At 41.5% G+C, this 14,923-nt stretch overlaps 1 protein-coding gene across 50 annotated transcripts in view; it reads right to left on the reverse strand.

The window, feature by feature from the left end:
- Nucleotides 1-280: 280 nt before the first annotated feature.
- Nucleotides 281-14,923, reverse strand: part of SGMS1 (sphingomyelin synthase 1) — a 324,245-nt gene continuing 309,602 nt past the window's right edge. For all 50 annotated transcript variants that reach the window (XM_070781227.1, XM_070781241.1, XM_070781239.1 and 47 more), the window contains 3 exons: nucleotides 6,420-6,573; nucleotides 2,567-2,733; nucleotides 281-1,892 (listed from right to left, as the gene is read on the reverse strand). In XM_070781227.1, the coding sequence (XP_070637328.1) occupies nucleotides 1,713-1,892; nucleotides 2,567-2,733; nucleotides 6,420-6,573 (501 nt within the window). In that variant the 3' untranslated portion in view covers nucleotides 281-1,712. The remainder of the gene's footprint in view (nucleotides 1,893-2,566; nucleotides 2,734-6,419; nucleotides 6,574-14,923) is intronic.

Here is a 14,923-nt window from a genome sequence, read left to right on the forward strand (position 1 = left end):
GTACATTTCAAGGCATCTCAAGGGAAAAGAAACATGATTATAAAGGCCCTCTCTCAAAGAAACTCAGCGAGGAAATGCCAAAACTTGTTTTTACATCTTGCTTCAAGGACTTCGTTTATGACTCTTGTGAAGAATGTGAACACATTAGAAAGAATAGACATTTTTTAAGTACCAGTTTTTATTAAAAAGTGCATCTTGATTAATTTATGATCTAGGTAAGCTGTTAAGATAATCAGTATACTCTCTGGAATAATAACTGTACAAAGATTTAAAACAAACAAAATTTTAAAAGCCTTTTTATTTCCTTCACCATTATTGTTTTACAATACAAATATCACCTTGTGAATACACAAAAAACCCTACGGAAGATAATTCTGCAGCACATAAAATACAGAATGGATATATATACTTCTTCATCCTTAAAAAACTATTTTGTTCTCCACATTGGCAAGTATAGAATAGAATACTTCCCCAAACATACTTCTGTTAGGAGTAAAACTTAGAACTACATGCAGTTCCTGCACAAATATATTTTAAAGAAATAGATCTCTTTTTTTGTTGTTCACCAACAAAATTGTCATGAGAGTATGGATAACTAATTTATAGCTTTCAAGTTTTAGTTAAGTGATCATTTTCAAAACTCTCTTTTTAAAAACAAAGTATTCATGGCTGTTTTCGTTGTATAGTTAAAATCGAACTACCAAATAGATGGTAAAATAATTGAAGTGGTACATGTCATCGCCGCCTGCTCACAATATGGGAACAGGCTCTGACTTTCCAATTAATTCCCCCATTCTTTAATTCATAGCAGTTTGAGAACCATAAACAGTCTTCTGATTGAATTTAGCTATAAATGCAAAATTTAGTAGTGTATACATACATTTATATTTTCATGGAATATTTATTTTAAATAAAAACATTGAAGATTGCCTACTGACCATACAATCAAGACAAGAAAGGCACTAGAAACATAGACAAATTTCTCTCCCAAGAAGCATTTTTAAATTTTAACTCTCTGTTCTCTGACATGTAAAAATCTTTAAATTTGGTTTTCATAACATCATTTTGAAAAATAAAGTTAGGAAATACTTAGAAAATCACTTTATAACAGAATCTTTTTTTTTTTTTTTTTGCACTTTTGACACACTGTCTCTGCTGATTTTTACAAAACCCAAAGTTACCAAACCTTCCTGTGTCTGTCATTTTTATTTGAATATCGGTGCAACAGGTAGAAAGATTTCAGAATCGAACCCCATTCAGGTACTTAAGAAACCTTCATAGAGACATTTGCTAGAAAATGGCTTACAGCCCAATCTTTGGGGCAAGAGATATGAAAAGTATGTTTTCCCAAGAAAATAATACGCTTTATTTCCAGATGTAACTGGAAAGACCAGAACTGATGATATAAAAGCTTACATTTATGCTGTTGCATCATATACAAAGGAACATGGTGGTCGCAGATTATGTAAATCCCAAACTTATGGACAGGAAATGTGTACAGTGTATGATAGGTTGAGTTTTCTTTATTGTTGTCCAACGCAGGTCCTTTGGAGAGAAAAAAAGATCACAGTGCTGACCAGGTAACTCAATAGGTTAAGTCAAGGTAATTGTTGAAAGATAATAGGATTAGGAAGTTGTTTATTTTATGGCATCTTCTCTCATGGAGTTCTTAGCACTTCGGACAGTTCCTCTTTCTCCACCATGTAGAACTGTTATGTGTCATTCACCAGTCGGCTGTATTTAACTTGCCTACTGAGGTGGATTACCGGCCAGGGGAAGGGCCAATGGTAAGATCGAGGTACAATTCCTTGGACATTCTTTTCAAAGTACTGAAATGGCCTGTACCACCACACTCTGGCTAGGAGGTTCATCTGGGAAGCTTCTTTTAGCACCTAAGAGAACACAGAAAGAGAAAACCGAGTCAGGAAGAACAACTGATTGTTTCAGCCCCGATAGGAACATACACATGATTCTTATAATTTTTCACTTTAGATTCAAATATTTTCCATATGACAATTCACAAAGGCCCCCAGATCCAGCCCCTGATCACCTTTATGTCCCCAGGTTCACACTCACACCACCATTCTACACTCTGTACCCAACTGCAAACCAGACCACACCTGTTTCTCTAGCAGAGAAACAAATAACTCCAATGCCAGGAGTACATGGAGAACGTGTGGCTTACTTAAGTCTCTTGTCTATAAATAAATACTTCAATTAGTGCTTTAGTTACTCTCTTATGATGAAAATGGAGAGACTTAATTAAATGTTAAGTATTAAGCTGGTGAGGGGCCCAAGATGGAAAAGAAGGTAGGAATGCAAGATCAAGCAAGAGGTGGGCACAGCTTAAAAAAGTATTTTCCAGGGACGATGAGAATGTGATACTTGTTCTAGAAGGATGCCATCTCCTACGTCATTATAGAAACACTTCTGGTTCAGCTTTGATTCAGAAGTGGATCAGCACCACAGGAGACAATATAGTCTCAGGTGACTCCCCCTGTTGCCACACCAGCAACAGCTAGTCAAGAGCATCAGGAGTTAACACCAGAGGAGGAGAAAAACTCACTTGCTGATTGGCCATAGTGTGGTACCACCAGAAGAGTCTTGTGGTGATGTAGTATGCCACCACGACATCCACAGTGTAGTGGTCATGGGCTAAGAGAATGCAGAAGATGCCCACCACGCTGAGAAGCCAGCAGAGCCAGTGGTACCACCACAGTCGTCGAGGGGAATCTGCAAAGGAGAAATGTGCAAGAAGAGTCCTATTATTCAAGTATGACGAAGGGCACCCAACCACGCCTCAACTGTAAAAAGATCGCTTAGGGTGGCAAATCCAAGGGCTTTGGCTTCTATGTAATCAAGGTTAGAAGGGAAGCAGCTTATTTCATCAAGTGATTGTATTAGCCACAGTAATTTATATGTGGTTATTACTTGACCCATATAATCACAAATACAGTTTCAAAGGACAAACAAGGACAGGTTAATGCATCACACTCCATTAAAACCAAAACTGTCTACTGATAACTAAATTTACCTGGAAATAATATGGGGTTAATGCTCTGTACAAAAATCAATACCTTTTGGTCTATGGATCCTTATACACAGACTAGGCAATTATAATGGATACAACCACCCTATTTGCTTTCCAAGCTCTGCAACCATATTCTACTTTTTAACTGCAACCATATTCTACTTTTTAAGTCTTTGAGGTGTCCATTTCTCAAATAGAAATAAGAGAATCCAAGTGACCAGGAATTCTAGCCCATGTCCACTCCCAAGGGCAGGACAGTGTCTGGGAAGTCATTTGATGGGAGATTCAAAACCTCTACTGATTGTAAGCCCTCCTACCTTGTATTCTCCATGAATGGGCTTCAGAGGGTCTGATACGTTAGACAAAAATGTTGCCTACCCTCCTCACCCTGGGGAAGATAGTTTAGCCTTTTATAGGATTCTCAGGGGGTCCAAGTATCAGTCATTCATTTACCCACTATTTATTAAGCATCTACAATGTAGCCAGGACAAGATCTAGTCACTAGATCTTGGTATCAACTAACGTCACAGGCAAACAGTTTGCCTTTGTGGGGAGATCCCTTCCCAGTTAATGAAAAGAGACAATTAATAATAATTATCATCAAGTAACTTGTACTCTATGTTAGAAGGTGTCAAATGCTTTGGATTTAAGATAAGTGGGATTAGCAGCAGAGAGGGTGAAGGGAAGGAGGTTTGCAATTTTAAATGGCATGGTCAGGGGTTGGGGCAGAAGTCTGAGTATATGTACAGGGCTCCATGTTCCCTTTCCAGGAACAGTTGTATTTGATAACATAACAATACAGCAACAAAGAGCACCTACTGTTCATTCTCCCAGCTCCTCTATTAGTGTCCCCATATGCAATCTGTTTTTATTTTCACAACCTCTCCCTCATTGATGAAGAAGTTGTGTGAGTATACTTAGCTGCTCAGTTGTGTCTGACTCTTTGCAACCCCATGGATGTAGCCCGCCAGGCTCCTCTGTCCATGGGATTTCTCAGGCAAGAATACTGGAGTGGGTTGCCATTTCCTCCTCCAAGGATTCTGGACCCAGGGACTGAACCTGTGTCTCCTGAACTGGCAGGTGGATTTTTTTATCTGCTGAGCCAGTGGGAAAGCCATGAAGGAGCCATCAGTATCTGATTCTAAGGATGAGGAAACTAAGAGATCAGAGGTTTTTCCCAAGGTCAGAGGTTTTATCTGCTGAGCCGCTGGCAAAGTCATGAAGGAGCTCTCAGTATCTGATTTTAAGGATAAGGAAACTAAGACATCAGAGGTTTTCCCAAGGTCATAGAGTGAGTGAGTGCACCAGGATTCAGAATCAGTTTGTGGCCCACGTCATCCAACTTGGTTTACAGGCTCATCTTCAAGAATAAAGCTTAACCCCATTGAAGTACTTCAGGGACCAACCAGCAGCAGGTAGGAATCTGGCTCCAGGGCTGCTGACATTAGGCCTGTTCTGTGCCCATTTTTCCATGCCCAGTTATACTCCAGTGCCAGGGCCAGATCACGCCCTGACAGTTCTGAACAGACACTGCTCGAATTCACTCTATCTGGTCACTTACTGAGAACAAGCAGAGCACCCACTGTCTCTCCTCTCACTCAGTGCCCCAAAGTATGTCTTCCCTTCTCTTCCTGTGTTCCCCATCTCAGTTTTTAGACCAAAATTGGGCTTTCACCCTTCAGTCCATCACCTGCCCCCTGTACCCCCACAATCAATCCTGTTACCTGTAGACGCCTTTTTGTGAATTCCTCCCAGTTTCCCCCACTTCTCTCCACACCAATGTCATCCTGATAGTTTGGGCCACTCCCCTCTCTTTCCTGGACTATAGCGGCAGCCAGTCTGCGAACTCTACTCCTGCTCTACCCTCTCCAATCCATCCTGTGAGTCATTACAGGACTGGTTTCTCCCTCTCTAAAGGGTAAGTCAGATGACACCGCCCCAGTGGTTACAGCCTCTCAATGGGCACCTCATGTCTCTCAGAATGCAAATTCAGACTCCTTCCTGTGACTCAAGGCATGTTCCACAGTCTGGTTCCTACTCACCAGTTCACTTTCCAATTCTCATTATTACCACTGCTCTAAATTCCAACCACACTGACGTTCCAACAGGTGCCACAGGCTCTCAAATACCTTCAGAACGCATGTGTGTCCCGCTTCTGTGATACCCGCAGCCTGGCTTCTCCTGTTGCTCTTCATGGGAACTGCCTAGATAAAGCTCACTGAAACTATTTCTAACAGTAGAATATTAAGGACAATGGAATTTTCTACAAGTAGAGAAAGGACTAAAACATACTTAAGAAATAACAGAGGAAAATGGGAGGGGGAAGGAATGAAAACTTTAGATATATATTAATATTTTATTATTATTATATTAATGCTGCTGCTAAGTTGCTTCAGTCATGTCTGACCCTGTGCGACCCCATAGACGGCAGCCCACCAGGCTCCCCCTTCCGTGGGATTCTCCAGGCAAGAACACTGGAGTGGGCTGCCGTTTCCTTCTCCAATGCATGAAAGTGAGAAGTGAAAGTGAAGTCGCTCAGTTGTGTCTGACCCTCAGCGACCCCATGGACTTCAGCCTTCCAGGCTCCTCCATCCATGGGATTTTCCAGGCAAGAGCACTGGAGTGGGGTGCCATTGTCTTCTCCATTATATTAATAATACATATTATAATTATTGCATTAATATATATTAATAATGAGAATATATTAATATATATTTATATATAATAATTTATATATTATAAATATATTAAAATATAAATGTTTTATAAAATATAAATATAAACATAAATATATTTATTAAATATAAATATATTAAATATATAATTTATATATAATAAATTTGGACTGTTGCTTTGACAAGGGTCATCTGAAACAGATCTGACAAATACTTATATTATATCTGAGCAGCATACAGGGGTACCTGAATATTATTTTTTGTATGTTTCATAATAAAATATTTTAAGTACATTTTTTTATAGAAACTTCCCATTTAATGTCTGCATCATTTAGCTCCCCTGAGACCAGAGCCTGTCTGAGGGAAGAGACACCTCCAGCCCCCACGCACTTCTTTGGAGCAGATGAGACAGTGCCCATGCCTGAAAAATGGCTGCCAAGTGAACACAACATCTACCATCATCCAGCCAGGCCTGGAATTTTGTCTTTTCCCTTCTGGTTCCTTCCAGCAGTCATAAAACACCCTGATACCACAGCTGACAGCTAAGGAAACGAGACACCTCTCCCAAGAAGTGCAGGCACCTGTGACATATATTTCCCTGGGTGCCTGTGAGCACGCTCGTGAGACGAGGGGCTGCCCTCCCCAGATCCCACCTTGCTCCCGTGGGGAACGGCAGGTGAGGAGATTCTCACGCGAGGCCGCTCTAGACTTACACTCTTTTATAAATAGGTAGGTAAGTGTGAGCATGACCGTGTGGCCGCTGTACAGGTAGTCCCCACACATGTTGTGGGAGCCTGTGATGGACAGGCCGCCGCCAGCGATGAGTTTCATTATCCTCCGCAGTTGGGCTTCCCAGTCTCCAAAAAGCTGGGGGGAGAAGAGGAAATCAGACTCATTACTAACCCACACACAAGTATGCCGTGATTACAATTTGTGTTCAGAATTAAGTTTTATCATATTGTGATTTATAGTAAGAAATATATATTTGGTCTTCATTCCTGTTCCTGGCATAGAGCTCCTACAAGCTTTGCAACTTCCTAAGAAGGACAAGATAAAGGTGTCTGCATGCGTGCTCAGTCATCTTAGTCATGTCCGACTCTTTGCAACCCTGTGAACTATGGCTCGCCAGGCTTCTCTGTCCATGGAATTCTCCAGGCAAGAATACTGGAGCGGATTGCCATGCCCTTCTCCAGAGAATCTTCCTGACCCAGGGATGAAACCCGCACCTCTTATGCCTCCTGCACTGGCAGGTGGGTTCTTTACCACCAGTGCTGCCTGGGAAGCCCAAGGAGCCTTTTGTTATTCACAAAAGCCCCTTTCACCCACACCCGAGTGTTTCTGAGTTTAAAGCGACTTTTGGAAAGTCCCGAAAGATAGGGGGTGATTGCCAGGAGAACCAACCAGGTGACTAGAGGGTTAGAGTCTCATTCCCACTTCCTCCCACCTCCAAAGAGGGGAAAGATGCTGGGGGCTGAGTGAATCACCAATGGCCTATGATTTAATCAACCATGGCTATATAATGAAGCCTCCACAGACATCTTAAAGGATGGGGGTTTGGAGAGTTTCTAGGCTGGTGTACATGTGAAGATGTGGGGAGTGCAGTACACACTCCTTCCCAGATACCTTACCCTATATGTCTCTTCCATGTGACTGGTCCTAAGTTATACTCTTTTATAACAAAACTGCTCAACTAATAAGTAACATGTTTTCCTGAGTTCTGTGAGCAGCCCTAGCAAATTAACTGACTCCAAGGAGCGGGTCACAGGAACCTCCAATTTACAACTAGCTGATAAACAGTACAGGCAACCATCTGAACCAGCAATTAGCATTCTGAAGTGGGGTGGGGGAGGCACTTGGTGTTGAGCCTTTAACCTGTGGGATCTATTTCCAGGTAGAGAGTGCCAAAATGGACTTATATAGAGACAGTTGCTTGTTTGGAGATAAAAACCCATACATCTAGTTACAGAAGTATTCAGCAGGGGATTTGAGACGACAGGAGACACACTGGAGTGTTTTTCCTTTATAAATTTACATTAGGACGTGTAAAATCCACCCCACCCCCCAATGAAGTGTGCCTGCTCAACATTCACTGCTGTTTCAATGGCCCCCAGAAGAGTGTGGTCCTAGAGATGAAGCATGCAGCTTCAGAGCTTTCCTTAGATGTCAGCTCTTTTTACAGCAAGTGTTAGCAGATGGTTCAGTTCAGTTGTTTAGTCATGTCCAACTTTGTGACCCCATGGACTGTAGCACTCCAGGCTTCCCTGTCCATCACCAACTCCTGAAGCCTGCTCAAACTCATGTAAATCGAGTTGGTGATGCCATCCAACCATGTCATGGTTAGTTACTAAATATTTTTCTTTATACTGTAAACATTGACTAACTTACTACCTTAACTGACATTTGGGGGGAAAACTCTGAGAAAAATTTAAAGATCTATTTCACACACTTGGCCTAGGGCAGCAGTCCCCGACCTTTTTGGCACCAGGGACCAAGTTCATGGAAGACAGTTTTTCCCTGGACTAGGGATGGGGATGGTACCAGGATAATTCACACACATTACATTTATTGTGCATTTTATTTCTATTATATTACATCAGCTCCACCTAAGACCATCAGGCACTAGATCGCGGAGGCTGGGGACCCTTGGCCTAGAGGACAAATGTTCTGCTGATTTCATAGCTAAAGCACGTGGAGACTGGAAAATCAAATAAATGAATTTTGGGGGGTATGTGATTTTAGGGGACCAAACTAAAGCTAGGGACTGAGTAGAATGTACTTTCAACCTTCTGAAATTATGTGGGTAGTGCAGTTCAGTCGCTCAGACGTGTCCGACTCTTTGCAACCCCATGAACCGAAGCATGCCAGGCCTCCCTGTCCATCAATAACTCCCACGAGTTTATCCAAACTCATGATGATTGAGTCGGTGATGTCATCCAACCATCTCATCCTCTGCCATCCCCTTCTCCTCCTGCCCCCAATCCCTCTCAGCATCAGAGTCTTTTCCAATGAGTCAACTCTTCGCATGAGGTGGCCAAAGTACTGAAGCTTCATGACTACTGGAAAAACCATAGCCTTGACTAGACGGACCTTTGTTGGCAAAGTAATGTCTCAGCTTTTGAATATGCTGTCTAGGTTGGTCATAACTTTCCTTCCAAGGAGTAAGCGTCTTTTAATTTCATGGCTGCAGTCACCACCTGCAGTGATTTTGGAGCCCAGAAAAATAGAAGTGTATGTTTTTCCTTTTAATAAAAGTTTATAAATAAATCTGTCTTTCTCTGAAAGACTGGATACTAGAGCAATCAATGGCAAGAACAACTTATTCACTGAAGCTTTTATTTGCTCTGGCAAATGAAATGCATGACTATCTGCATTCTATGTTTGTCAACACTCTCTTAAATTCTGGTTAGCCAATTTAATGACCATAATCCCCTTCTGACATTTAAATGATAATATTTCAGGCTCTGGGAAGCATGTTTTATTATAATTTCCCTTTTAAAAACAGATCAAGATTTCTAGTTAAGGATGTCATATTGAACATATCACATAGAGGAAATGGATTTCTAAACTGCATGGGATCAATGAAAGCCCGGCTCGATAGAAGCAAACAGATAACACAGCTAAACTCAGCTGTGTTAGGAACTTCAGAAATTTGGGGTTAACAAGAGACCATAAAGCAGCCAGAGATCAAAAACAAGCTTCACACGAAAGATCAAGAATCAGGCTTTTTCAAAAGCAGTAAAAGGAAAGAAAAGGCTTCAGAAAAATGCCTCCAAATTCTGAGGGAAAATGATTTTCAACTTAGAATTCTATTCCCAGCCATATCATTAACTGTGGTGATGGTGCTGCAGTTGCTAAGTCATGTCCGACTCTTTCGCCACCCCATATACTGTAGCCTGCAGCCTGCCAGGAATCCATTGGCTTCCCCAGGCAAGAATACTGGAGTGAGTTGCCATTTCCTTTCTCCTTGGGGTCTTTCTGACCCAGGGATCAAACTCTCATCTCCTGCACTGTAGGCTGATTCTTTAGCGACTGAGTCACCAGGGAAGCCCCATGATTAACTGAGCATAAACTTAAAGAACAGATCAAGGATAGATAAACTAAAGCCATTTCACATATACAAGATTTCAAAACATTTATCACCTATGACTCTTCTTGCAGGAAATTACATAATATACATTCTACAAAGCAAAGGAGTAAACAGAAAAAAGAAGAAATGGGATTTGCTAGGATGCTAAGAAAGGGAGGACTGAGAGCTCCGGCCTAGAGAGGGAGCCCTCCCTAACAGGACACCCAGTCCTGTGGCTGGACTGAGTCATAACGTGGGTTGGGGGTGGGAGGAATAAGTACACAGAAAACTAACGGAACAAAAAGCAAGGCAATTACCAACTCTGTAGGAAACAAAATATTGTGATGGAAAGGAAAAGTAATTATAGGAAAGTATATGACTAGGCTATGAATAGCATTTACAAAACTATAATAATGTAAGTACTGAATATTCAGTTAAACCAAAGACAGAAAACTACACTGGGGAGATAAGGTAAGAAGCATTAACTCTGGTAGTGGGCTGGTTGGGGAGGGAAAGAAGGCAAGGAAAAGGCACTGAATGCATGCAAGCTGGTGGATGTGGGGATGTAGAGCGACAGGGCTCTAAATCCTGACCTTCACCAGCAGGAAGTGGGTAACTGCTTGTATTAGAAATGATACAGAAACAGCATTGCCATGTCACTTAGATACCCGAGGATAAGCACATACACAAAAAATCCTGTAAAAAGGGAAATGAAGGTAAATATTAATACCATGAGATTGAGTTAAAAAGAGTTGCAAGAAAGTAGGAAAGAGGGTTGGAATAGAGGAATAGGGTTAGGGTAAGGGCTGGGGACTACTGTTTGCCATAATAAGTAGTGTAACACAATTTTGTTTCTTAGATTACATGCATGTATAAACATGATAAAAATTTTCTGAAAGTTTTATGTTGAAAGCTTAACATAAAGCTTATGATTGCTATGATAAAGCTTATCATAGGAATGGATAATATACAGTAGAAAATTATGGTAAAAAATGCTCAGGGAATTCTTCATTTTACCTTATTTCAAATTGTCCTTCCCAAACTCCCTCTGTGTTCTGAAAACTATAAATCACATCCTTGAGCACCATCCCTCCCAAAATCTGCCCTCCCATTTTCGCAGGAAAATGTCTGTGGGGAAACTGTATGAGAAGGAAAAGAGGGAGAGATTATGAGGTAAACATGGCCTTGAGGAAAAACAGCCCCAAACTGCTGCATTTCTTACAAGTACCCTTAATACCTCTATGTATGCTTTCTTTTTAAAAATATCTATCTGTGATTGTCAAGCCTCTGTAAGGGGGAAATCTCTTAAGCTCAGAGAGCAACAGGAAAAGAAAATGGATAGTTATAGCTACATTAAAATGTTTAATTATGCTTTAGAAAAGCAAATAAACTGTAAGACAAATTATAAAACAACTGGAATAGAAACAAGTTAACATCTTTATCATGTACACAGCACATATCAATCAAGTAAATAAGACCATCTAGGAACCAACATTTATCAAAGGACAGAGGATGTGACCAGCTGAAGGCCCAGGCTCTGTCAAACAAATAGAAATAAAAATTAACATTAAGAGGAGCTCATTCTTTTCTATATCGAATTAGGAAGGCTAAGGAAAGAGCCAACGGTGCAGCACAGGCGATGTCACTGATCTTCTCAAAAAGGCTCCTTTAAGAGGAGGGAACGAATGTGGTGGCTGCAGCAGCCAGCCAGCCAGTATGCAGAGATGAACAGGCAGAGTAGCTTCTGAAGCAGACAGGCTGGGCTAAAATCATGGCTCTTCTACCCATCAGGTGTTTGATCCTGGGCAGCCGAACCATTCTCAGCCTCAATTTGCTCATCATCAACCTGGGGAGTAATATATTTATTACAACTGGCAAAAATCCTCTGCAAAAATAATCATCAATGTTGACCAGCAATCCAAACAGCCAAGACTTATGTGTGAGTCAGTGCTTAACTGCTTCTAGGAATCTACCTCCAAGAAATGATACGGAATAGGAAGAAAACCTTTATGAAAAACAGCATTTATAAAAGCAACAAACTGGAAACAACCTAAATGGGAATTATTAAATAACTGTTCCCTTGCTATTCAGAATCTGGGCCAAGGGAGTACTGGCAACTCCAGGAGGTGGCTGTGATTACAGACAGACCTTGGGGACATTTTGGGTTCAGACCCCACAATAAAGTGAATATTCCAGTTCAGTCAATTTCACTAATTTTTATGTTTTCAGTGCATAAAAAGTTACATTACACTCTATTGTAGTCTATTAAGTGTGCAATAGCATTATATCTAAAAAACAGGCCTGAATTATAAAATACTTTATTGCTAAAAATGCCAACTATCATCTGAGCCTTCAGCAAGTGGTAACATCGAAGATCACTGGCCACAAAGCACATAACAAACACAGGAAGTTAAAAAATCGTGCGAACTACCAAAACATGACACAGACACGAAGTGAGCAGGTGATGTTGCAAAATGATGCTGACAGACTGCTTCAACCCAGAATTGCCACAACTTTCAGCTTCTAAGAACTGCAGTATTTGTAAAGTCTAGCAAAGTGAAGTTCAATAAAATGAGGTGTGTCTGTACCCTCTCAGGACCTAATGAACCAGAAGCTGAAGTACTTCAGAAGTATACTATAGCAATTCAAACGCACTGAACTAGGCCATAATTATAACAAATAAATTATTCAAAAGTAAGTATACAGTGACCATGTAGTAAGTAAAATATCATAAATACTTTCTTCTACCAAGAGGAAAAAAACAAAACAAAATGTTTGGTATAAGTATCACTGTAAAAACAACATACACAGAAGAAGTCTAGGATGTACACACTCCATGCTAGCACGGTTTGCATGGGAATTGGTAGAAATTCTCCTAGTCTCTGCCCCAAGGTTAACTTCCATTCAATTCCCCTGGAGTTGTGCAGTTCTGAGATGTAGGCTGCTTCTGAGTATAGGCAGGAGATATGAGACGAAAACAGAAGAGGAGGAGGAGGGGAGGAGAAGGACAGAAGAGGAGGGGGAAAGGGAAGGGGGAAGAGAGAGGAGGGAAAAGGAGGAAGAGGGAGGAGGGGAGAAAGGGGAAGGGGAAGAGGAAGAAGCAGGAGCAACAAAAACAGGAGACTCCCAGCTGGATTCTCCTTACTTCTCACTTCTCATTTCAGTTCCCTTCTCCACTCTGCCCCTACCATTTTCCAGAGTCATCAAAGAGCTGCTCCAGACATCACGGCCTGTGTTGGGTTGTGTTCAGTGGGAAAGAGGGTGGAGTATCCCTGGAGCTGTAACCTCCCCACCAGGAGGCTTTCAAGTGTTCATTTCTGAAAGCACAGCTATTTGGGGGACGTTCACACAAGCACTCTCCCAGTGGGCACTTCAAAGCTGTGACAAGGTCTTGTATCTACACGCTTATGTCTCCCGGGGTCAGAGGAAAATCACTTTTCAGGAAAAACAAAGCAGTTTTCTTTGACTTCTAATAAATGGTCAAGAAATTAAGTAAACTGGCCAAAGCACTTAAGCAATACAGGACATGGGAACTGAGAGCAGAAGGCAGAGGGAGAGGCCTCTGAATGAGAAAGACCACTCCAGAGGGGTTCGAACCAGTGAGCCTTTGGTTACTAAACACAGGTTTCCCCCAAGTATGTTTTCAATGCTGAGTACACAGCTCTCTAGTAATGGGCTGTTAACACCATTCATTGTGCAGATGGCCTTGTGTACTTGCCTATCTCTTAACCACATCTGAAAAGCCAGCACTTACACTTAATGCTTCACCACCTCCTGGCAGGAGAGGGAGAACCTGGAACCCAAACTCATCAAACAACAATGCACGATTCCAGGGCTTTGGTGTAACTTGAAGGAAGGGCTGAAAGTGAGTGCTCAAGAGGGGAAATGCTTTTTAATATAATCATTGCCTCTTACCAATGCCTCATCTTACAGCAGCCCTGAAAAATCAGCTAGGCAGGCTTTATTTTACACGTGCCATTAAACATAGCTGAATAGTTTAAAAACTTTGTTCCTTATTCACTAAAGATTTCTCATTGCTTTTCCACTTAAATCAGACTTCTCATTTATAAAAGTTATTTTCATAGGAATCCTTCACAAACAAATTGCGTATCTTCTGCCTTCTTAAACAAGGTGTTTTCAGTTTGATTTTAACTTTCCTTGCTTTATATTGTGCTGTATTGGAGGAAGGCTCCAAAGATCTTGAAGTTTACTTTCATATTTGCGTGTGATACAGGGAGCTCAGCCCGGTGCTCTGTGACAACCTATAGGGGTTGGGGGGCATGGGAGGGAGGCTGAAGAGGGAGGGGACACGTGGCTGTTGATGCACGGCAGAAACCCGCACAATACCGTAAAGCAAGAATCCTCCAATTAAAACAAAACAAACAAAAAGAATGACAAGGAGCATAGTCCAGTTTGGGGCCAGCTATCCAGGTGGCTCTGGATAAACCATTTTATCCACTCTAGCCCCAGTTCTCTCATCTGTTAAATGGTGACAACACTACCTCCTCACCCTCAACCCTCACCATCAAACGGAGATAATGTTTGCAAAAGTGATTGCCAAAATTATAAAGAGCTATACGATATCAGACAGCATTACAATGACCGTGTTAGGTCCATCTTTTGGGCGAGGGGTTCCTTAAGTGAGAACTCAATGCCTAGAAGCCAAAAAGTGAAATTTGGATTGTTCTTTTTAAATACAGAGGCCTCATGCATGTTCATCTGTGATCACTTTTATGAATTCTTCCTCAGATGGTAATCTGAAAGACTTAGTTTCACCCCTGGAAAGATTAAGTTTCATCTGCAAATATTATATCACCTCAAATGATCTGAAGTAGGGAGAGTCCCCTATGCAATAACTCTGAAAAAACACTTTCCCTCCACTAAGTTCTGAGGGGTTTGTTTCTGCCCCATTATCCAATGTAACCACCAGTTCCTATGCCGGCTAGGCCAGGTGGGGAGGGGGTCTTTAAATAATTTATTTGTTGTTTAGTCACTAAGTTGTGACTGATTCTTTAGTGACCCCCATGGACTGTAGCCTGCCAGGCTCCTCTGTCGATGGGATCCTCCAGGAAAGAATACTGGAATGGTTTGCCATTTCCTTCTCCAGGGGATCTTCCTGAATCCAGGGATCAAGCCTGTGTCTCCTGCACT

Source organism: Bos indicus, chromosome 26 (genome assembly GCF_029378745.1).
Source record: "Bos indicus isolate NIAB-ARS_2022 breed Sahiwal x Tharparkar chromosome 26, NIAB-ARS_B.indTharparkar_mat_pri_1.0, whole genome shotgun sequence".
In the NCBI taxonomy this organism is placed as follows: domain Eukaryota; kingdom Metazoa; phylum Chordata; class Mammalia; order Artiodactyla; family Bovidae; genus Bos; species Bos indicus.